General features: G+C 43.0%; 1 protein-coding gene across 1 annotated transcript in view; it reads right to left on the bottom strand.

Annotated features, from left to right (window-relative positions):
* Positions 1–7,955: 7,955 nt before the first annotated feature.
* WNT16 (Wnt family member 16) overlaps positions 7,956–25,825 on the bottom strand; it is a 62,937-nt gene continuing 45,067 nt past the window's right edge. The window contains exon 4 of the mRNA XM_069229866.1: positions 7,956–10,351. Coding sequence (XP_069085967.1) covers positions 9,887–10,351 — 465 coding nt within the window. The 3' untranslated portion in view covers positions 7,956–9,886. The remainder of the gene's footprint in view (positions 10,352–25,825) is intronic.

Below are 25,825 nucleotides of genomic sequence, written 5' to 3'. Positions count from 1 at the left end.
CATCTCCTGCCACAGTACACAAAAATGGAGTGGCTATTCTCTTTTCACATAAATCCCACACACAATTATTAACTCATCATCATGATTTTGATGGTACATAAGTCTATTCACAATTTAAAATGGAAAAACACATTCTGAACCTTGTTAACATATACGCTCCTACATTAGATGACCCTTCTTTTGGAAAAATATTACTACTGAAACAGTAACATTGAATAACATCCCCCTTGTCATGGGGGAGATTTTAACCTTATTTGTGAGCCGTTATTAGACCGCTCATCTGCATTCAAATTTAGACCCACCAAATCTTTTCACCTTTTAAAATCATTTTGTCCGACCATTAAACTGATTGATTTTTCAAGACTAGCACATCCTACGGATAAAGAATGTACTTTCTTTTCTAATGCACGGTCTATGTTCTCTAGGATTGATTACCTACAGCTCTCTTGCCACTTATGTCATATGATTACTGACTCTACCATAGAACCTATTACAATTTCTGACTATGTTTTAATCTCCTTTTCTTTGACCCAAAGAGAGTCCCCGGCCTACTAAACATAGATGGAGAATGAACTCTGACCAAGCTCTCAACCCAGTTATTTTCAGGAAATTGGCTACTGTCATAAGTGAACACTTTCTGAACAATAATCCTGAGGACACTTTTAAGATATCCACTGGGACACTTTCAAAGCATCTATATATGGGGTGCCACCATCTCCCTTATGCTCAATAATGCACACGAAAGGAGCAGATAACTGATCTTCAAAGACTCTTTATTTCATCTTGGGATAATAAATATAAATCTCATCTTCAGAAAGTAACATATGAGTATGATACTTTGTTGAGTAAAAGAGCTTGGTTACTTATCTCTAAAGAAAAGTCAAACTTCCACTTCAACTCAAATAAATCTGTCCTACTCTTAGCTGACTACGTATTTAAAAAGACAAAAAACAAACACTAGCTATTAAGAAACATGATGGTACTTTGCTCGTCACTACAAAAGAGATAAGAAAGGATTTTAAAATATTTTTGTACCTTTTTATATCATAAACCTGCAGACCTCCAAGATTATGTCATTAATACATTCCTTAAAGACTGTAATTTACCTCAACTTTCTACTACTGTTAGACTCACTTTAGAAAACCATATTGATATCCATGAGATAGCAGTTAATTCACTATATTCTAATAAGTCACCCGGACCAGATGCTATCCCATCTGAATTCTATAAATGTTTTCAATCCCAACTTTCCCCCATTCTTCTTTCATTATTCGCTGAATTTCAGAATACTTCTAAAATGGGTGGGTCTTTTAATGAAGCCATTATCATTATTCTTCCAAAACTGGATAAAGACCCAACGTTAGTGTCTAATTGTCATCCAATATCCCTCAAAAATCAAGATTTACTCCAAAATCTTATCTAATTGACTAACACCCCTATCTGCTTCAATCAACAAAACACATCTTTTATGCACTGCTTTTTCTTCTGCCTATGGCCTTAAGGATCCTGTGGGTTTATTGACCTTAAATGAAGAGAAAGAATTCAATAAGGTGAATTGGCAATCTCCATTTGAAAGCACTGGAAACATTTCATTTTGGACCCACTTTTTTGAAAATGTTTAAAGCATTGTATTCAACCAGTTTAACTTCCATTTGTATCAACAGAATCCTCTCTACTCCATTTAATTTATATAGTGGTACTCGCCAAATATGTCCTTTATCCCTACTTTTATTTCTTATTGCCATTGAAATCTCTTATGCTCTTTCAGGATTAATCAATAATACAATATACTGGAATTATTTTAAAAGAAGCTGCGTGAAAATTGCTCCTGTTATTTCCCTACCTATTGTTCTTCATATTATTCATCAATTTGCTGATATTTTGAGCTATTCTTTAAACATCAGCAAAACAGTTTTTTTTCCATTAAATATTTTATGCTATCCAATGATGATAGCAAATGCAAACGTTTGTGGTCTGCGAGGACACTAAAGGGTTTGGGTATTACCTTTGCTAACTCTGTTAATGTCACAGTTATAATCAACTGCTCTAAAATGCTGAATACCATAAAGGATAAATTAGATAGATGGCCAGCTCTTCTTCTAAACTGGTGGGGATTTATTGAAGCACTGAAAATGAATCCTCTACAATTTGTCCATGTTACCATTATGTATACCTTCTATACTTTTAGCAAGCTATATAAATTAACTGGCAAGTTTATGTAGAACAAGGAGCCTGCATGCATTAGCATTAAAACTCTACAAATTTCCTAAAAAGTGAGTGGTGCAGGCTTAACTGATTTCAAGAAATATCATGTATCTTTTCTTATCACTCAAAGCTTGTTATGGTTTCAGAATATTGACCCTGTTGATTCTCCCAATTGGCTTTTATAAAAAAAAAGATTCTTACAGCAATTTGCTCCTTTACCTGCCTTTTTGGCAATAGCCAACACCAAGATTGGTACAATCTCATCCATTCTTGCCACCTCTAAACTTGCCCTCCTACCTTTTGATGATATATTTGCTATTAAATTATCTAAAAAAGTTGCACTTTGATTTCACCCCAACCTCAAACTTTAATTAACATATAACTTCCTGGAGTTCATGGATTAATGCTGGTATTTTTTATACTAATGATATTTTTTAACCGAATATGTTCTATTCATTTAATGAGCTAAGAACGAAGTACCACCTTCCTCAATCTAACTTTCCTAAATATGAATTATTATGTAATACCATTCTCAATACATATTCTAATTCATTACTATCTGCTAAAATATCTAATATGGAGTTTTGTATCAGCCTTTTTAGCCAGTCAAGGCATATAGCATCTAAAGTGTATAAAAATTCAACACAAATCCTTCTCCTTTTACAGTTTGAGCTCAAACATGTCCTTATACCTAACTTTACAATCATCTACTGTAGATTGAACATCTATTTGAAAGTCTAATATTGCCCGTTATCTCCTAACTACTCTTATACAAACTAAAGTATGTCTTTTACATCAATGCTTTTGATCCCCCGTCAAATTGTTCAAAACTAATTTGCTGGATACATCAAATTGCTGGCATTGTACTACTACTTCAAGAAGTTTACAACATATACTGTATGATTGCCCTATTGTTTTTTAAAATTTGGACTGATGTTTGGAATAATATTATTTAAGTTTTAATATCCAAACCCATTTATCATTTCATTTGCTAGTCTACAAATCTCATGCTTTTAAAACTGCTGATAATAAACCTTTTTGATTTCTCTATCTCTACTGCTGTTAAATCAGTCACTTCAAACTGGAAAGATGCAAAGCTATTATCAGTAAATTCTTGGTGGGAATGGATTATCTTTCTTAAACGTGGACATTCCTTATTAGTATGTATTTGTAAAGACTGTATTATACCTATATCTATCATGTGGCGTACTCTCGACTCATATATCACCACCTGTAATTCTTTATGAGACATATAAAGTTTATTTTATGTTCCTTATAGTAGCCATTCTTTGTTTTCATTTTTTTAGTTACTTGGCATTCTGATTGTTCAAATACTCTGATGTAAGTTATTGTTCACATATTTATAATGCAATCTTCCATTTTCATTCCTTACAGTTACAGTAATATTTTTTGTTTGCTATTAACTCTGTATTCTTTTTAAAATCAATAAATATTTTAACGGAAAATTAAATGCAGTCATGTGATTAATAAAAAAGCTTAAACGTACACAAACGTATAAGTGTACCTTTGTGTATCAGGCCCCAAGTGTTTAAAAAGAGAGGTGTTGAACACAAAATGTAAATTTTAGCAAGGTAGCCTTCCGATATGTATATAGATTGGAGTCTGCAGCCAAACAGACATGTGTGTAGATTAGAGATAAATGCAACACTCAGAAAGGCAGCTAGATCAGTGAGAGAGAGGGGAAGATGGATTAGACAAAGGTAAACAAAGGGAAAGATTGGAGACAACTGACTGAAAGACTGATGTGGCGACTGACAGGCCTACAGAGTGGCGACAGATAGGCCAATAGATTATTAAAGACATACAGGCCACTTGATTACAGAAAGATATAAAACAGATAAATTCATAGATTAAAGATAGATAAGGAAAACAGACTACAGATAGAAAGCATACAGACAGGAAGATTAGACAAGTGCCAAACTCAGAGGCCAACAGATTAGAGACAGATGCAAATGCAGATAGATTAGCCATGGGCAGATGCACAGACAAGCTGATAAATTAGAAACATAGGACAGAGAGATGACAGTAAGACATATTAAAGCTAGACAGACAGCCTGGGTGATAGATCAAGCATAGATAAACAGACAGGCTGATAACTTACAGACAGGAAAAAGATATAGACATGCAAGTGATGGAGATTTTTCTGGAATTAAATATTATTCTTCAATTTCGAAATAAACATATACCATGCATATATACTGAGTGTGCTTCTTTCACATTTAGTTTGGCTATAGCAATGTAGGCCCCTTTTTTTAAAAGGGTAATGTCTGGTTGCCATTTTGTTCCACGGCCTGTATCTTTCTTTATTTCAGGAAGAAACTAAACCAGCAATCTTAAATGATATATCGTCTGTTTTTGTTCCCATGTGAAATTGTTTTCTTTACGCAATCTTTGTGAAATGCACTAACAAGTACCTGCATGGTACTGCCTGAACGGAATGTATCTCATTAAGTTGCAGATAACAATAGGTTTGAAAAACGTTTAGAAAGGCCTCATTGTGCAGTAGCTTGAGAAAAAATAATGAACTTGGTTTTCAGTTGTACCGTAATCTGATTGCTTCTTCGTCAGTGAATCATGTGTCGGCATAGCGAAATGTTAGACAAGTGTACTTTGAACTAATGCAGAGGAGATCCAGACACCACTTTTCACAGAGGCGTCTTTTCCCTGACTTCTTAGAAGGACCATTGTTTCCCTGACTTACAGAGTGGAATGCTCTCTTAATGGGAGTGCTGGTCTTGCTCATCTTTCCATACGAGGCAATTTATAACAGTTTGTATTTGCTTTGTTGACTTTGAATTGCATTGAACTATGCATTGACTACTGCATTCGTGTACTGATTATTGATTACACCTAGTACTGATAATTTGAGATTGTAATTTTGCTAATCCTTTAATAAAACGTTATGGGTTTGAATTTAACAATTCTCTCTCTTCCTTCTGGAGCCAAATGTGCTCCACGTTACTGAAATGTATTGAATTCTGATGTCATCCTCAATCCAAACTGAATATTCATCGAAGTGAGCTTTTTGAACCTCAATGTTCTGTTTGCCCAAGAATTTGCATGGAGCAAATAGGCCCTAGCACAGTTAGATTAGGCAGAAAAACAGACAGGCCAGTAGATTAAAGATAAAAAGAACGACATGCTGATAGATCATAAATAAATATATTTATGGATTATTTAGAAAATTAGATGTGATATACTTACATGCAAGATATATTTACATTTTTTACCACAAACGTTTCTAACTTGTGATCCTTCCAGTTCTGTGCTACCTTCAACTACTGAGCATCAGCGGCTGCAAAGGTTTCAGTTATAAAATGGCATCACATGCAGAACCAGGTCCATGTATAGCTGACTGGTGATAGTTTTACATGTTGCAGAACAAAAACAAATCCTTTGGCTTACAATAAGCAGCATTATAACGGGGTAGATATGGAGGAAGAACATTGTATTGTAGCTTACATTCTGAAAGAGACATCAGCGTTTGATGGAGGGACCTGAAGCTGCCCAGCCGGCAGGTTAAGGATACAAATACCTCAAGGTGAAGCTTATAACAAGCTAGTTCTAAAAGCAAATGTCATCTAGTCTGGGATCTGCAGGGTTTCTAATGGGTATAAACATGTCTTTTGAGTTTCTTTCTGGTTTGCATTTTATATAGCACTTACTACTTCCGACATTGCATGCTTTAAATACTCACAAAATGTCATTTTTTAAACTACTAAACATCTATGCACACAAAGCAATGTGCATTGTTCTCTTGGTGCTTGCTAAACACATTATACAAGACGATGACTTGAAAATTAACATTATTTTCACTCATGTAAAATTATAGCTTCATATTTGATCATTCATGAAACGTTAGCAGATACAGAATCTCCAACAAGCTTTGAAAATAACACCACCTACTGAGTCACTTATATGTTGTTCAGCATAGGCAGTTAAACTTGAGGTTTCGAAATCTTGTTGTCCTTTAACGATACAATGGCCATTAAAATCGTTCAGCCTCGTCCTCAGGTAGAAAACATAAACACATGTTAACCGAGCATACCTCACAGAAGGGTCCATGCAGGAGTCTTTCCTTCCAATTTTGCACAAACTTTGCATGTGCTTTTGTTTCAAAGTTTGGTTGCACATCTGCATTGCAGCAACATTTTCACGTCTTCCTCCTCTCATCGTGCGGCTGTGTTAGCAGATAGACTGTCTTCTGAAGCATCATCTTGTAGACAAGTTAAGAGCAATGAGGTTATCTGGTCATTTACCTCATTTGCTCTCAGTACCAAAAGGTGACTCTTCAGCCCTTTTGACTATTTGTTCCTCTAAACCATGGGTACTCACATGCATATTCCCAGGGGCAAGAAACTATGGTCTGTTGTGTGATAGAGGGCCGCATTGATGCCAGATGGGCATGGGGGATCAAAGCTTGTAATGGTGAGGACTGTAAGTCTTGGGCTTATTTTGAGGGTTTCATTCCATACGCCTTGTAAATGATGCCCTAGTCTCTATAAGAGACAGAGATTTGACAATAGGGTGTTGTGTTGAGTTGTATCAAAGTTGCTATCCCTTTACTGCACCCTGGACTAAGCCTTCTTCACTTGCTATCTTTGGGGAGTCAAGTGTACAAAAGAAGTAACTTGATTACTGAGTTGGAATGACACAGGATCCTACGCTTCACAATCTACTTACGTCTTCAAGTCTTATCTGTAAACAATAGGAGTGTTTAGAAAAGGACTCTGATGCAATAGTGAGTGCTATAAAAAAATCACTGACCAGACCCCCAACAAGGTGTGCCATTTCAGCAAGATGGACAGACACAAACTCCTAACCTTTACCACAAGACTTGGTGCAGTGTGAAAGTCTTAGCCATGGCATTAGAAGACTTGACATTTAATCCTAGCTTTACTAATTTACAAGAGTTTACTGGTTGTGAACTCTGTAAATCATTTAATGTTATCCCTGACGGAGGAAAGAATTTCCAGTCTCATAGTCCATTCACTAAAGGGTGGTGTGTTGAGCAAGTTACAGATTTTGAAACAAGGAGCTTTGCACTGTGGTGTTGGTACTTCTGCCTCATCAAATTGTTTAATCATGGTCAGATCGTACTTCCAACCCCTTAATCCCCGTAATTGCCACATTGGCATAAAAGTAGGCAAGCCACTGCAAGTTTGAGCCCGATGCCTGGCTCTGGCGTAGCTTGAAGTTTATTGGACCCTCAGTTTTAAAATGACCCTAGCCTTCATGTGGCTTCTGTCTTCTACCTACGGCATAACCTTGCGTGCCCAGAATTAAATATAGAGCATTAATATCTGATACAAAATGAGAGGAAGAGATAACCATCTAGTGGCTGAATGCACAATGTGAAACTAAAAAACATGAGTTTACCTTCTGGCTTCCCTACTTGACCAAAGTATGTCATCCTATGCAATTGCTTATTGTACATGATCTCCTTTTTCTACATTATCGCATATGAGAGCACCTTGAAATGCATGAGTTCAGGATGTGCGCTGTACAAAAATGTTTTTCATTTAATAGACTATAATGTTGTTTCATGTATTACAGCAACCTTGCCTACATAGATGGTGCACTTCTTGATTCACCTATGGCATTATCCTCAGAAATGGGGGACGGAAAGAATGTTTTTAAGTTCACATTTGAAAACAACTTCTAATAAATGCTACTCAATGCAGTAATATAATCTGGTGCACTAAAGTGAAACACTTCTACAAGTTAGAGAAAAACACTTTGAGGAGACTTTATCATATTTGTACATGTTTGCAGTAGGATACATAACGGAACATAAAGGTGGTCCTACAAATAAATTTTGAAGGACGCCTTAAATGTCTCTTTTCTTTTTCTTCAGTTTTCATATAAATAAATATTTCCACAGTTGTTGTTTAACATCTTTCTGGAAGTTAGTGCTCTATTAAGTAAAGAGCAACTGAGTGCCGTTGTTCACAATGGAGCCACATGTAAAGGTCAGGAGGGCTGCAAGAGGCTCCCAGCCCATACAATCAGTGTCTCTGTTCTAAACAAAAGAAAGAAAGCAAACAAACGCAGGGAAGCTGTTTGTAGACCTCTTTAGACTCACTCAACAAATAGATACTATAGATCCTAAAGCAAAGAAGGTCAGATCACTTGGGATAATCCTCTCTCTAGAGATCTTCTTTTCTTCACAATATGTACTTCCTAAAAAGACTCCTATTCCCTGCCACAAAAACAGATAGACTTTATCCACTTTGGGTCTCCTTTGCTGCTTGCTTTACCAGAGGCATAGGTGTGTTGGCCCCAGCACAGGCTCTTTGTTTCAAACCATGGCATTTAGCCCACGTTTTAAACTTTGGTCTTTGTGCTGGTCAGACCATAGACACATGTCAAGCAACTTTCAGTTATTTCCAGTCAGATGAAGTACCACATTTTGTTAGTGAGTATCTCCCCTCATGCCCATTGATCTCAGGTTCTTACCTCATTCTTGGCTCATGGCAACTGTTGTTATCACCTTCTGGGGAAACAGTTTCAGAACAAGTGCCTTATTGAGGTGGCCTAATTCTAAGCAACATTGAACTTTGTTCTTGAGAACCACTGAAACCGCTCTCATTACATCAAAGTCCTCTAAGACAGGCCCCAATGATGCACATGATGGCACAGAAAGGCTTCATGAGGTGTCATACTCAGTCGCTAAGAACACCACTGCTGCCATCTCCTTTGAGTTATAGCAAATACTCCCCAGTTCCACTGATTGATTGAGCAGGGATGTTCAGTTGTCTGAATTTTAGAACTCAGACCAGCAGTAGAAATGTTGATCAAGGCTCACCAGGAAAATATGAGACTTTTTATGTTGAAGAGTGAATCATGTTCTGTTAGCACAGAGAAAACCTTTCGTAACAAGGCATGCAATGTTCTGATGGGCAATGTATATGCGCCATTCCTGGAACAAAACAAGGCACTTGCTGTGAATTCTGCCCTGCACATTAGGGCTGATAACCTGATAGCACATATGAGGACATCTGATGCTAGCTGAAATATGGTTCTCAGTGGCGGCCAACAGCTCTCTGAAGTCTCCCCTAAACACAGCAAAGATAACCCTTGACAAATTGGGCAAGTTGGGTTGCATAACCAGAGATAATCTGCTGCACCTGTTTTTAATGATGCTTCTTCCTGCAAAGATAGTTTTGATAGGTAGAGTCCGGCTGGTCTTCCACAACATGCAGCTGCAATATGAACCATCAATGGACAGAATGTCAGGAAGTTCCCTCCATTCCTTAATTGGGGTCTTCTTAAAGGGCACCAGTAAAGGCAGCTGAGATGTTGAGGATAGCTTACATCTGCTGAGTAAAGTATGAATCAATGAAAAGCCAGCCACTAGAAATGAGGTACCCAGATGTTGATGGGTCAGGATCCCTGCCAACGCATCTTTGGTTTTATGGACTTATGGTCCCTTGTGTATATGCCCTGAAATTCCTCCAGTGAGTACTCTGTTCCCGTAGATGGAGGTTGGCATGCCAGTCCACTTGACATGGGGTTGTCCCAGCAACAAGCCAAGTTTGCTACAAATTGTCAGTATTTCACCTAACAGGCTAGAGTTTCCACTCAGAAAAACACCCTCCAGGTGTCATGTGCTTGTTCTTCACGGGTACCTTTTCTCCAGTACTTCAAAACAGTTACATTACTTACAGGTGTGAACATCGGTCATGCTTTCACACCTTCTGCACCTCACATAGCAGCACCAAACAAATTTGCACTCACACCTTTCCACGTGTCTTACCACGTGCGTGTTGTAGCCACGTCCACAACACAGGAGGCTGCACCCCTCTGGTCCTTCAGAGGTGCGGTTGCATTCTCGCCCATGTGTTCCCGGCACACCCAGTTTTCGGTCCTCCACGCAGTAGTTTGGTGAGCGGTTGATGAAAACGAGGTCCCCCTTGTGAATTGGGACTTTGCGCTGCTCTTTTTCTTTCCTGCGCACCTTTTTCTTTATTCTTTCTGATATCTGTATACTGTTTTCATATTTATCTTTTAGAAAACTGCCGATCTTCTCAAAAGGAGACATGGTTTTCCAACAGGTTTTAACTGCACATGATCCTGAAACTCCATGGCAACGGCAATCCACAGACATCATCGCCACCACCGCCTGCAAATAATGAGACACACAGCTTTGAGTTGTTACTTATGTACTCACCATATAAACTCAACATATGTAAAGCATAGACAAAGCCATTACTCCTGCAATATGCACCTCCATATGAGATAAGCCGTAGCGTAGCAAGGATGCCATGGGGCCAGGTGCAACCAAGAAAATGGCCCATTTCACTGTTATTTTGTTGTCATTGTTGTCTGGAATATGTTGGGGTATTCTTCGTATATTGTGGCATTTGTTGCCATTATGGTTGCTACACCAGCTATATTGAGGGCATCCTACGTTTTGCTGTGGCCATCCTCAGAAAAACAATGGGTGTATATGTGGAATATTATGGGCATTCTTGGGATTACATTAATTTATAAATTCAAAAAAGGTTTTAAAAATATTTTACTATTAAATACTAAATGTGTTTTATGATTATGTTTCAATATGTATTTATGTTGATTTACCATTTTAACTATTTTATGTAATTTTATTTAAGTTAACATTATTATTTGCTGGATCCTATGTTAAGTTTCTACCTCCATTATTTTCTGTAGGAGGGTAATGCAGTACCATGGGTTGGTCATGTTTAGTTCTCGACTCACTCCGGCTTTGAGCTGGAGTAATTTACTACTGTTTGGGGTCCCTATTTGGCTGTAGTAACTTCGGAAGTGCAGTTTGTATCTAGCAATAGGCCGACTCTTTTTTTAAACTAGATAGATAGATAGATAGATAGATAGATAGATAGATAGATAGATAGATAGATAGATAGATAGATAGACAGATAGATAGTTACAGGGTCATTATAGTTAGGTTCAGATTTCATACACACACAAATCCATTGAAATGCAGCAGTTATAGTTATACTTATTTCAAGAAACCATAACTCTTGCCCTAAGGTAACTTTAACTCGTGCCCCTGCCATGCACAGTTTTCTCATCAATAATTGTATTGCAGATGTTGCAGTAATATTATCAGTGATGCCATAGAAGATATCATGACTGATGTAATATGTGGGGTAATTAGCAGTACATGGCGAGGGCACAAGCTATAGTTACCTTAAGACACTACTTGTAGTTTCTTGATACAAGTATAATTATGCATATATTTTTACAAGTCCTGCTAGTGAAAAACTACAAAAATCATTTTTCACTACTGTGAGGCCTACCCATCTAATAGGTTAACATTGGGGATTCCTTATTACATTTAATAAGCTGTAATTCCTAATTGAGAAGGCATAGATGTATCATGTTTAGTAGCTATGGCATTGTAATAATAAAACCTCTTTAATGGTACAGTCAGATTTATTATTACAATTTTGAAAATGCCACTTTTAGAAAGTAAGTATTTTTCTGCACTTAGGCCTGCATGCCTGCGGCTTGCCTCCAATACACGTCTGGGTTGGGTGACAGCTGGACTTTGTGCATTTCCTCCAGAAAGCCATACACTCGTTTATACATATGTACATCCTTCGAAAACCCCAGTGCGAGAAAAATGTGATCCTTACTGCATGAGGGTTTGAGCGGCATGCCGATCAAGCATACCGGCAAAATAGGCACAATGCAGCAATGAGAGTAAGATCCTCACTCAGGATTACATGGGTAAGATCATTTACTGATGCGTTTTGGCCATTGCAGTGGCCTTGTTTACATAAAGAATGAAAAGGCACAATGGTGTATATACATACTTGGGAATAAACAGTGAAGACGGACACAGTTAGTGCAAATCCCAAAATAACAAGAGGGTGTGGGTGCCATCTTAACAGGATAAACATAACTTCAAAAGCCCACATAAAATTGTATATCCCTATCGCACATATTCAATTCAATCTAAGGAGCACTGTGAATTAAACAACTCATTTCCTAAATAACATATCAATGTCCAAAAATCAAAAAGATGCACGAATTCTGAAATATTCGATGAATACGGTAATAGCATAATTCTGTCAAGCTGCTATAATAGAAGCAGTGAAGCGATGTACAGTCACTGCTCACATGGTCTGCACGCTGTTCAAAAAATGTGGGGAATGTGAAAATAATAAAAAAATGAGTTCTTCCAAACTTAAGTTATGAAAAAAACAAAATCAAAGACAGAAACTCTGTCAGTGGAGTCCTGCATGGCTAACTAACACCCTCTATGAGAGCCACTCTTGTGCCTCTTTTTCCAATTTCTGGTTTGTGGCCAGGAGCCACAGGACAGAGTATAGAAGTTTTTTTTAGATGGGCTGGTTGTTTATTTTGCAGTTTATTTAGCGCTAGCTTGACCCAAAGGTACTGGCACTCTTTGCATGAGCACCAGTTACATTAAAAAGGACACATTCATGTTTTAGGACACAGGGAGATTAGTTTTTTAGCCCTTTTATTTAGAGCTGACTGGACCGGAAGGTACTGGAGCTCTTTACATGAGCACCAGTTACGTTACACAAGGGCGCATTCATGTTTTTCAGGCACAGGGAGATTAAGTGATTTTTTTCCCAGAATCACAGGATGCTGACCGACGTCGAGACTCGATCGTGGTCACCCCCTGAAATATACGTGTCCCCCCCCTCCCATTCAACACATCCACCCGCCCTCCTGTTCACCACTCCCACCCAGTTGCCAAAGGCAATAGCTCGCCCATTTGCAAGACCTATTGGCTTTGCCAATGCTTGTCTCCCTTTTTATTTGCAGCTTGTATTTTTTATTCAATAATAGTTTCTTCAGCACCTCTTGAATTGGGCCCTACGTAAATAGATATAAGTATATATAGTATATATATATATACTACATCTGTGTTGTGAATCGGTTCACACCATTATGGAGGTAGAAAAAGTGTATTTATTCCTTTTTATGAATTGCCCAACAGCAAGTGGAGGTTGCAGCTGGAATCCTCCCCAGTGTTCACCCCAGTGCGAGTGCAATTACAAACAAACAAAACTGGAGTACATTTGAATATATAGAACTTTGCACGCGTGCTCACAATAATACGATGAACATTGCACACATGCTTAAAAGTGTTATACACCGTATCATCTTTCCCTCTTATAAAACAAAAGGTTTCAGAAATATAATTAGCACATTAATAAATAAATACCTCACTAGTATTCTATGAAATTATTAAACTCTTTGGAACTCTCTTAGCATGTGACCCTACAACACTGTTTATGTCATTGCGGAAATTATCATTGACAAGCACCCTTGACTGTAAGTGTTGACTGTTAGACCCACCACCCTCTTTAGTGAAAACATTTTTCTCAACTGAAGTCTGCAGTCATTGTGCAAAACCTGTATCACAAATCTTCTTCTGATGCATAATGCTGGCGTGTTCTTTTGTAACTTTAACCAACTGTCTTTTGTTCCACTAAGGTATTCCTCCAATCAAGGCAGCACATTTACTTACTTTTATGACTTGAACTGGTGAAGACAATTTTGATTCACCTTTCTTGACCCTGAATGGGCGTTTAATTAAAACCCAATCCGCAGTAGATAAGTCCACCTTAGTTGAATTATGTGCATTGTCAAAGTTATGTTTCATACTTGCTTGTTTTTCAATTAACTTGGCTATCATCTGTCCTTTGACCACATTTACATGTTCATTCTCTTTATTCTTGTCCTTCAGCCATGACGGAAACAAAGATGTGTGAACATCCCTACCTCTCAGCAATGAAAAAGGTGTGACACCTGTAGTACAATATGGTATTGTGTTGTAATTCCATACTTTAGGGGGTGATTCTGACCGCGGCGGTCGGCGGTCGCCGGCCGCCAAGCGGTTCCCGGCGAAAGACCGCTCCGCGGTCAAAAGAACGCGGCGGTCATTCTGGCTTTCACGCGGGGCCGGCGGGCGACCGCCAGAAGACCGCCGGCCGGCCCAGCGGGAAAGCCCCATCAACAAGGAAGCCGGCTCAGAATTGAGCCGGCGGAGTTGAAGGGGTGCGACCGGTGCAGTGGCACCCGTCGCGATTTTCACTGTCTGCACAGCAGACAGTGAAAATCTTTGTGGGGCCCTCTTACGGGGGCCCCTCAACACCCCATACCGCCATCCTGTTCCTGGCGGCCGAACCGCCAGGAACAGGATGGCGGTATGGGGTGTCAGAATCCCCATGGCGGCGCAGCAAGCTGCGGCGCCATGGCGGATTCCCATGGGCAGCGGAAAGTCAGCAGTACACCGCCGGCTTTCCGCTTCTGGCCGCGGCTGTACCGCCGCGGTCAGAATGCCCGGCGGAGCACCGCCAGCCTGTTGGCGGTGCTACCGCCAACCTCCGCCCTGGCGGTAATTACCGCCAGGGTCAGAATGACCCCCTTTATGTTTAATAAAACTACTCACATCTAATCCTGAAGCAATGGCAGTTTGTACACTTTCTTTTATAATTATGTTACCATGCTCATCCAAATCGTTCAGGAAGGTGAGCACAGTGCAACTCTGTTTGTCATGATTAGATAAAAAAAGTGCACATACGTTCCAGTGCAAAATGTGTGCCATTGTCGGTGCACCTTCTAATAAAAATATTTGTCCTAGAGCCAACAGTTCCATTAGTACCAGGATTCTCCACAAATTCATAATGCATCCACTTTGAAAAATAGTCTGCAGCAAGAATTAAGTATTTCATAGTAATAGGTAATATTGCACAAGGTCCTAAGAAATCTGAACCTATTTTTCCCATGCTGCATCTGGCAAAGGAGTGGGATGTAAAGGTGTTTGAATATTTTTCCAGTGCTTGTCTGAAAGTAAACATTCAGGACACTTATCCACCATACTTTTAACCTGACTATCCATGGCTGGCCACCAATAATGCTACTTAACCTTTATACATGTGTTTGTGGTGCCTAAGTGTCCCTGGTGAGCTTTTTCAATGATCGTGTGACATAGTGCACCAGGTGGAAAAAAACAATCACCACGGAGCGCCATGGCATCCACCACTGATAAATCCTCTACCAATTTTCAGATCTCCACTTAAGCATCTGGCATTAGGCCACCCAGGTGTGATATACTTAACTGCCTTTGAAAGCGACTGATCCTTAGACTGAGCTTCCGCCCAGTCATTTTCAGTAATAGCTGACTGACATTCAGATATAGCATCCACCAGGGCCACAAACTCTATGTCATCTATGAGAAAATCATCATTATCATCGTCCAGCGGCATGCATGACAGACAATCAGCCCGGAAGTTCTTACCTCCTGAAATGTGTTTTTCATGAAATTGTACTCCTGTAATTTAGAAAACAGCCTGGCTGACATGTTATTTTTGTCATATTTGGTGAAGATGTAAACCAAAGGCTTGTGATCGGTATGTAATCCAAATTTTCTTTCCCAAATATACATTTTGAATTTATGCACTGCCCATGCACACACTGGTGCTTCACGTTCTATTGTGCCATATTGACATTTAAATTGTTTTAATGCTGTAGATGCAAAGGCTATGGTTTGTTCTTGATAGGCCACCATCTGCCTTAAAACAGCACCCAATCCATGATTGCTTGGATGACCCATTATAATAGGCTTGCAATCATCAGGAAAGGTGCTTAAAGCTGTAGCTGTAGCAATTAATTATTTCACTTAAACAAATGGTCTTGGCCAAGTCAATCACTCCAGGTAAGTTAGGATTTCTGCAACTCAATAACCTTTGTTGTATTTTCGGTGTTGCACAGTTAAATACAAATTGTTCCCAGATATATGTATTCAAATTTGGACCAAATTCAGCTGAGACCCGTAGAGAACATACTCTTAAAAAATTGTGTCATTCGAGCATTTTGCTGGGTTCATGTAAAAATTTGCTAAGGCCTTTGTACATATGATTGAACATCTCTAGCTTGCGCATGTGGAGCAGGTACAGGTGGTAAGCTATCAAATATTTGTTGTGCTGCTTGACCAAGAATGCCAAAAAGCAGTGATAATTTGCATACTGGACTACAGCCATTAGATTCTATGGCTACTAAATGGTTCTCAAATAGCCTGAACCATTGTGACCATTTGATAGTTGGTTTGCCTGGTTTACTCAGAAATGGCGGTGGCTGAGTGATTTGATGAGTAGATGCCATATTTTAAATTATGATCAGCACAAAAGTATAAATAGACTTTTAGCTTGTCTAAAATGTTGAAGAAGCAATATGTGAAGTCCAAACTAAAACACGTGCTACAGAAGATTTCATCAGGAAAGCATATGAGTAAATAAATTTTCATGCTCACGTATTAACTTGTAAGCAGGAAAGTAACCACAATAAGTATTATAAACTAATGTAGTAGCATTTGAAGAGTCTGAAGAATAAGCAGCCTACTGTTATGTAAAATAATATTTGATCTAAACTGCTGATGCCGTCGCGGACCTGAAAATCTGACTGCCGACTGACTGACTGCCATTGTTGTTTTGAAAAGCTTGCTAACAATATGGTCGCTGAAGACGTAACTGTACGTGCAAACACATAACGTGGTTGACATGTCAGGCAGAAAGCACCCTCCAATTATGCGCGCTGTTGATTGTACACTGAGGATGCATGCAGGGGTAAGAGCTTCAAGAAATTGACAATACCTTTCTAAGATTAAATTGACAGCAAAAAATGCTAAAAACACATCCAAGATTTTTTGAACATGTCCACTCAATGTCGACAGATGCTCCAACAGCGTAGCCTAAGGCGAAGACCTTAGGAAGGCTGACTGGTCCCATTCCTGTTGACAGGTTACTTCCTTGCAAACTTAAAGTTGGCAGAAATGCGTGGGGACACCGGTGAGTGATTTCTGCTAGTTTCCAAAATGTTATGAATCACTTCATACTATCAGGTAAGTAGAAAAAGCGTATTTATTCCTTTTAAAGAATCACCCATGATCTGTAGACTCCAGCTAGCTCAGATATCCAACAGCAAATGAAGGTTACAGCTGGAATCCGCGAAAGTGTCCACCCCAGTGCAAATGCAATTACAAACAATAACAAACTGGAATACATGTTAATGCATAGAACTTGGTGGGGCGTGGCCAACATGGCGACCGGAGCGGCAGAGTAATACTGCAGCTCCGTGCCTGGCCCACAAAAACATCCTGAAATCGGCACCCAGAACCTTCATCGAGGCGGGTACCATCTGCCCGGCTGTTCGGGACCACCAACGGGTGCGGTGTCCCTCTTCGGGACTCCGGGGTCGCTTCGGACGTTGAGGAGGAGCTGGCGGCCTGCTCAGCCGACGCTCGCGGCCGCGCCTGGTGAGTTTGCTGCCCGGGGCCGTGGCCCTGCTCCGCCCCCGGACCTCTAGCGCTCGGCGCTGAAATGGAAAGGCATTGTGGGGAGCTGTGAGGCATCGGCGTTCGGGAGTCTCGCATCCTGGGGATCGCTCTTCGGTGGAGCGCTTGCTCACGCCCCATCGCCTGTGGCGGAGTTGCCGCTGCAGAGCTGGGCTTCGTGGGGCGCGCGGCGCCGCGCAGCACGACAGACTGCGGCCGCGCTTGGGCTTTCCGGCCCGCGGGGCTCCCTTCCCGGCTGGTTACCGCTTCTCACTGCGCGGACCGGACGATTTCTGAGCCATTTACTGCGGCCCCCCATGGCGCTGGAATATGGTGATTAATCCGGACACGGCCCGAGTGCACCGAGGCTGCCGGCTCGGCAGGTGTTCAGGGAGCTGCGGTGTCTGTACCGCCGACGTGCCTGCGCCGTCCGGAGCGGCCGCTCCGGGGATCCCCTACTGGGCCCCAGGCGCCCACATATGTTCGGAACGATAAAGAGCAGCACACCTCTCGGCGACACGGACCGAGTCGCGGTGAGGGGACGGATCGCACTCCTCCCCCCCTTGCACCTCATTCGGCGACACGGCTCGGGTCGCGGCATGCGGGGGGCTCGATCTTCACTTTGTGGGCTCACTCATGCGAAGTGGGCAGCGATAAGGTGGGTGGACTGGAAACGCCACCCATGTCTTTTCTGCGTGAGCACATGCACGGCATTGCACCTCGTTCTCGTCGATGCTTCCAGCCTCGCCTGACGCCAGCTCCAGGGATACACAGCACTCACTGAGAACCTCAACGGGCGCACCAACTGCCTTAACAGCACGCTGTTGGCCTCACACCCTGTTCGCATCTGCAGTTTGGCATCGAGTTGGGCACCTGGGCTCTACTGGCGGCGAGGCTGGAGTCGGGACGGCGGATCTTTGGCGGAACGAATGCCCCCTCTGGGCTGCACTGAGCGGCCAGTAGCGGACCATAGCCGGTCATTGGTTGACAATATTTCTGCTGACACAGCCTTTGTCCTGGAACACACGGGAGCACCGGGCATTGTGCTGCCCTCTCTGGCGTGGAATACCAAGTATGGTATCGGACCCTCCCTGAGTCTGCGGGCTATCGAGAGTGGTGGGAGCCACATGGCGTGGATCAGTCAGACACTAACTTAGCCCAAAACAACAAGACGGAGTGGGCATTCGGTGAATCTAAACCGGCGCCAATATCAGAAAAGGGCACTCAACCCCCTCCTGTAGCACAGCCTAGCGAACCAGGGGACGTGCTGAAGGAAGCTGTGGGTCCGGGTGATCGCTCCCGGCAAACAACTGTCTGATAAAGCTAGCAACACACTAATGTAAATAGCGCGGAAATCATGGTCAAACCAAAACACCCCAAGACGGGGTCCACTGGAGAAGCTGTTCCTCTCCAACCGTCCTGCCAAGGGGACTCGCAACCGACCACACAGCTACAGTTGAATGAAACATTACGCACGCACTCCCTTCAATTTGACAAAATTATGCAAGCAATAATGGACACTAAATCCTCGTTAGAGGGGAAAATAGACGCTGCAGTACAGGAAGTCTCATTGCTGCGAGTGGACCACCGCAAATTAACTGACAGGGTACACAACTCGGAAACGACACTGAAAACCATTCAGCCCGAAGTGGAAGAAATGAGAACTAGAATGCAAAAAATGGAACTGGACATAACTCAACTACAACGTAAGGCTTAGGAAGCTGAGGGTCGTTCCAGGCGGAATAATATCAGATTCCTCGGAATCCCGGAGAGAATCGAACTTCCTAAAGCAGAGGAGTTCTTAGAGGCATGGCTGAGGAACACACTTAAAGAGCAGTACCCTACCACAACACCGGTGATTGAAAGAGCGCACAGAATTCCGGGCAGGCCACCTAGGCCGGGAGCACCACCCCGTCCACTAATAGCTCGCTTCTTGAATTATAGGGATAGAGACTTGGTCCTCCAACACTTTAGAGCGGCTGACCAGATCGTGATGGAGAACAGCAGGGTAGCAGCTTATCCTGATTACACAATGGAGGTACAAAGCAGGAGAATAGCGTATAGCAAGATCAAGCAGCTGCTAAGAGAGAAAGGCATCACTTACTCCCTCATGTTCCCTGCACGACTACGCATTGTTATGGACGAGAAAACCTTAATGTTCCCCACTCCTGAAGACGCATGGACCTGGATACACGCTAAGGGATTGGCCGACCCAGCCGGGGACGACACGGTTCCCGGTGAGTGGTCCACAGCTGGCTTCAAAAAAAGGAAAAAAAACACCAAAACATCTGCCCGCCCCACAAAAGCGCAAATGGCATTGGATCGGGTGCAAATATTAAAAGACACAAATTCATTCGCTCGTGGGTTGCTGGACTCAAGGAGTGAAACGGACACTAATGACACTGCCTCACATGGGGGAGATACGAGCCCGTCCCCCTCTCCGTTACGGGTGGGCCCTGACCTCACGCCGCGATTGGCAGACGAACTTTGAAGGGGTGGAGTTGCCGTTCGTGGCCCCTCGCTGTCGGCGACAGCAACTAAGGTGCTGCATGTCACTGTCATCGGGACCATCGTCTCAAGTTCCACAGCGAATAACAACTATTAAATATGAGGAACTACGTCTGAACCCTCGTAAATTGTATAAAGGCGTATGGGTCTGCAGAAGAGGAAAATATCCTGCATGTGGGCCACCCAAGGGCTAGTCGTCAGGAGATCCACGACCCCCCACACCGGAACGGTATCCGTATGGAACTGTCTTCTCTGGAAGCCATCTCAGGCACCGGTTGTGCCACTTTACTTAACGGACGTATACAGCCCGTAATATCCTTTTGGTTGTTATATCTATCTCTTTCTTTTCTATCTTTAGCCCACTATGGGCTTGTTCTTTTATCACTGACGCTGGGAGGCTGGGGTGGGAGGGCTGGGGGCCGGTGGGGGGCGACTGGGGTGGGACCGGGGAGGCGGGAGGGGATGGGCGTGTTGGGTACAGATCAGATAACCCCCTGCGCCTAACCATAACACAATGAATAAGATACCTAGTTATAACTTCATAACTTGGAATGTGAAGGGCATGGCAGGGACTAGTAAACGTCATAGAATACATGCGTACCTAAAGCGCCACCGCATACATATAGCAATACTGCAGGAAACACACATCACACCTACAGAGGCTGCACGGATAGAAAAGTGCTGGTTGGGCTCAATATATAGCGCGGGCGATTCCTCCTTCGCCAGAGGAGTGCTGGTCTGGATAGCGCCGGGTGTCCCTTATATAGTACAACACTGCACAAAAGATAAGGAGGGCAGGTTTATACAGTTAAGGGGCTCTCTGGATGGGGAGGATCTTGTGATAAATGGACTATATGCACCAAACATTAAGCAAGGTGAATTCTTACAAACCAAGACCTCTCAATTAACCAATGATCTAACTTCACCATGCATATGGGGGGGGGACATGAACTGTGTCCCACATATAGATAAGGATAGATCACATCCCCCGCTAGTGGCCGCTCCAATAACGAAAAACTCCCAAATGCTGGGCGCATGGATGGAAGAACGTCGACTGATCGACATATGGAGACACATGCATCCACATGAAAATGTGTACTCCTATTATTCCCCAGTACACTTATTACATACCCGTATAGACCTCATCCTCACCTCACAGAATATAACGCATAAAATAACAAGAGCGGAGTACGCCGCTAGGGTAATCTCAGACCACTGCCCACTCATAGCACAAATAAGATGGGGAAGGCCCCGCTCATGCATTCCCACCTGGCGACTGCAAACGCAATTACTACAAGACCCCCCTTTTAGGAAGGACATTGCCACACACATCTCAGCATACTTCACATCGAACAAAGGGACAGCCACCTCCAGAGCCATTGAATGGGATGCACATAAGACAGTCATAAGAGGGGTATGTATATCAACCACAGTGGGAGTCCGGCAAACGCTAATGCGCGAACTCCGCACATTAGAACAAGAAATTCAAATTGCTGAGGGTGAGTTTATCAAAGATGCCTCAACAGTGACTAAGCTCACTAACTTGCGCACTAAATGGTCCGAGACAGACAGACGCCTCGGACAGTTCGACTATCGACACCATATGGCTCGCACGCATGCAGAGGGCGATAGATCCGGTAAACTATTAGCGTGGCTCATAAAGAGTGAACACCGGAACGCCCCCATAGGCGCTATCCGCCTGGAGTCGGGTCGTATAGTTAATACCCAGGTTGAGATAAATAACGCTTTCAAAGAGTATTATAGCTTGTTATACCAAGCACGGCCCCCACCTACTAAGACCCACTTAGATGAATTCTTCAACGATATAACTCTAAGCAGCCTAACTGCCTCTCAAACTATAGAACTGGACAGCCCGATTGAGATAGCAGAAATCCAACGTGCGCTGCTACAGCTGACACAGGGCAAAGCACCCGGCAGCGATGGCATTCCCATAGAATACTACAGCACGTTCCAATCTCAGACTCTAGCCCCATATCTAGCAATGCTAAAGGAAGCGCTGGAACGGGGCCAACTCCCTGAAACTTGCCGTGAGGCTTTGATAGCAGTTCTACCAAAGGCAGGCCGTGATCCCTTAGATGTTCGCTCATACAGGCCATTATCACTACTAAACACCGACTGCAAATTACTCGGAAAAATACTAGCTAACCGCCTGCTTCCCTGTGTGTCAGAGTTGGTACACCAGGATCAGGCAGGCTTCATTCCCGGCCGCAACACCTTCAGCAACATCAGGAATTTACTGCGTCTAATGAGAAACTCCCCGGTAGAAGGCAGACACCAGGTGGCAGTATCATTGGACATAGAAAAAGCGTTTGATACTCTGGGTTGGCCTTTCTTAACAGAAACACTCAAGCGGATGGGGTTCGGGCAAGTGTACATTGGTTGGGTGAAAACATTATATACTGACCCAACGGCTAGGGTTAAAACGGGCGACACGGTCTCCGAAAAATTCAATATTGGTAGGGGCACCAGACAGGGATGCCCCCTCTCACCACTATTATTCGCATTAGCCATTGAGCCGCTGGCCGCCCGCCTCCGCATAATGGCCCCCACGTGTGGTATCTTGGATGGCCAGAAGCACCAGATAGTATCCTTATATGCGGATGACGCGTTGATCTTCCTACGAGATCATGTGGGAGCCCTGCCGGGCCTACTGGAACTCCTAGAAAAATTTAGTTTGGTTGCCGGATTAACAGTGAACTGGACAAAATCCTGCATATTCCCTTTGCGCCCGGTCCCTGAGGTACTGAGAACACCGTTGGGTCCGGGAGGCTTGAAATGGTGCCATACAACATTTAAATATTTAGGGGTAAATATATACCATGACAGTCTAGATCTCAGAGATGGTAACCTCGGCCAAGTGGTCAGATCAACGAGGGGCTCCCTGCCCTTTTGGTGCTCACTACCACTGTCTCCTATGGGCAGAGTAGCTATCGCAAAGATGATAGTATTACCCCGACTACTCTATTATTTTATGGCGCTACCCTTAATACTCCCGAGCTCCTTCTTTAAACTACTGAATACCTTACTAACGGACTTAATATGGGGCAATGGCCGCAGACGCGTCGCATTAACAAAGGTCCTCCTACCGCTTAGGTTGGGGGGGACTGGGCGCCCCCAGATTTGAAGCGTACTACGCAGCTGCCCAACTACAATGGATATCCACATGGGTTGGTAACCCTGCCGGGCCCGAAACTCAGAGGATGTTGCAGGATCTTGAAGGTATGGAGATAATTCAGTACCTCATGAACCGTACCGATCCAGTGAGCACTAGCAGTGTGCTGTTGCACACTGCACACTGGGCCTGGGGCCGATACGCGCTGCAAAACGCAAAAGTCCCGCAGTACTCGCCGAAGATTCCACTGCTGGCCCATCCGACATTAGCAAAAATAGCAGCCAAAGTGGGCCTGAATACATGGGGTAGCAGGGGCATACTCACACTTGGCGACATCTACCAGGACGGGCAACTTCAAACCTTCGAAGCGCTAGCCGATAGGTATGCGCTCGGCCGGGGAGGTTTCATAGCGTACGGTGCAATTAGGCAGGTAATGAGAGAGAACTGGAGTAAAGGCAACTCGGAACCGGATACCTCCCCTCTGCTACACAAACTTTTGGGAAGCATATGCACCCCATCAAGCATTTCAAATATATATAATATCATAGCCGCCCACGCTGAACACAAACAGGATCAGGCAAAAAACAAATGGGACTGCGTGCTACCGGAACCACTACCCCCTAATTCATGGGAACAAGCGTTGAAGCTGACTCGCGAGGTTTCACGCAACCCGCGCTTCCAATACACACAGTTCAATTATGTGCATCAGACTTACCTATCTCCTCACCGCATAACACGTATGTTTCCCCGGTCGCCGCAGACATGCCCGAGATGCGACACAGAAGAGGCCACATTCTACCACATGACATGGGAATGCCTCCCGATCCGGAACACATGGATAGAGATAATAACGCTGCTAGCGGAATGGACGAACACTACACTATCCCCCACCCCTGAAGTGTGCCTACTGGGCATAACACCTCACCCCAAGAAACGCAAACGTACATATAAATGCATTGCCTTGGCTCTGGTGCTGTATAGACGCCTGATCGCCATGAATTGGAAAGCCCCCGGTGCCCCCGGGGTGGCCCAATGGCGCGAAGAGGTAATACGTTGGGACAAAGCAGAAACACAGACATTGCTGAATCTACTGGATAGGGGGATACTAGTTAAAGGCTTGGAGGTATGGAACTCGTTTTTGTCAGCTGTAGAAAAAAAAGACGATGTGCGTCCTCCCTGAACTAATGAAAGGAGAGATTGTACATCATCGCAATGGCCACAGTGTAACATCAATATATGGTGCGTTCAGGCATGCGGGTTGGAGGGATGGGAGGGGGGGAAAGGAATAGTATAAAGAAAATATTTAAAAAAAAAAATAAAAAAAAAAAAATAATAACAATAATAAAGTAAATGAACCAGTACAAAATTGCGATGCCTTGGGCGTTTTCCCCTGGGCGCATGGCGGGTGCTTCGCGGTGTGCTGGGGGGTACTAGGGCTGGGAGACATTGGTCCCCTCTGGCTCCCTCCTGCCATGCCCCGTCCCTCAAGCATGGCGCTCCGTGGCCAATGGTGGGCCGGTCCCCTGGGGCCGTGGGGTGGCATGGCCACGGGCTGATGTTATGTAACGCGCGGAGACTCGCGCAAATGTCATGCAAGCCTCATGTAGATTGCTCCCTGACCCTCCGAAAACTGGTTCCTCGTCCTCCTGGCCCCCTCCTCTCCTCCTTTGTCGGTCCCCTCCTTCGCCCCCGCCGTTGTGTGTCAGCTGTAGCCTACTCAGCATCTATCTTACTCTTTTCTCTCTATGTTCTCTGTTCTCCTGGAAATTTTGCATATGTTTAATATAACTCCTGTGTGAACCTGCCACTTGTGGTGTCCTACCCGGGCGTTGCTACACGCATACGAGAATAGCGTTTTGCCCATACGTAATAGTTATTTGTGTAATACATGATGAAACATGATGTAACAGTTTGTACTTTATCTCAATGTGGCCACTTGGCCGATAAAATAATAAAAATATATTTAAAAAAAAATGCATAGAACTTCAAATGCACGTTCACAATAATACGATGAACAATGCACACATTCTTAAAACATTTATACACCACAGTCTGTAGTTTTCATTCTTTGCCTACCTATTCTTAATTGCCTTGTGTGGGCAGGTTTAAATCATTTAAATTTAAAATGACTTTGGCATCAAAAGTACCTCTGACCACTGCATCTTGTTTGCATAAAATGGTGACTGGTCCAGCTTCTGGTGAGTCACCTCCCTCTGCTATTCCAAAGCTTGTGGCACCGTCTTCCTCCTCAAAAATACATAATACTATTTCTGCTACCAAGAGACCTAAACATTGCCCTGCTTCACGGGATAAACCATCCTCACCTGTTTCTTTGGCAATCTTGCTGGAAGAAATTAGAGCATGCGCCCTTTTGTTAAGGCAATAAATAGGTGTATGCAGAGTTTGGACAATGAATGGTCTCTTACTGAAAGGAGGGTTTCTGAAGTGGAACAGAGAGTTAGGGACATTCAAGATGATGTGCACGAAATAAATATATTTGAAAAGGAAGTATCTCTGTTAAAGAGGCAGCCAGATGACTTAGAAAATTGGAATAAATGAAATAACCTACACATTTAAGGTCTTCCAGAAGAAATTGAGGGTCCAGATCCTACCTTGTTTTTCACATCCTTTTTGCTTCAACTTGTTGACTTACCACCTTC

This window comes from Pleurodeles waltl, chromosome 4_1, assembly GCF_031143425.1.
Source record: "Pleurodeles waltl isolate 20211129_DDA chromosome 4_1, aPleWal1.hap1.20221129, whole genome shotgun sequence".
Taxonomy (NCBI): Eukaryota; Metazoa; Chordata; class Amphibia; order Caudata; family Salamandridae; genus Pleurodeles; species Pleurodeles waltl.
The sequence above is the reverse complement of the archived record's forward strand: the minus strand, read 5'-3'. Positions and strand labels throughout refer to the sequence as shown.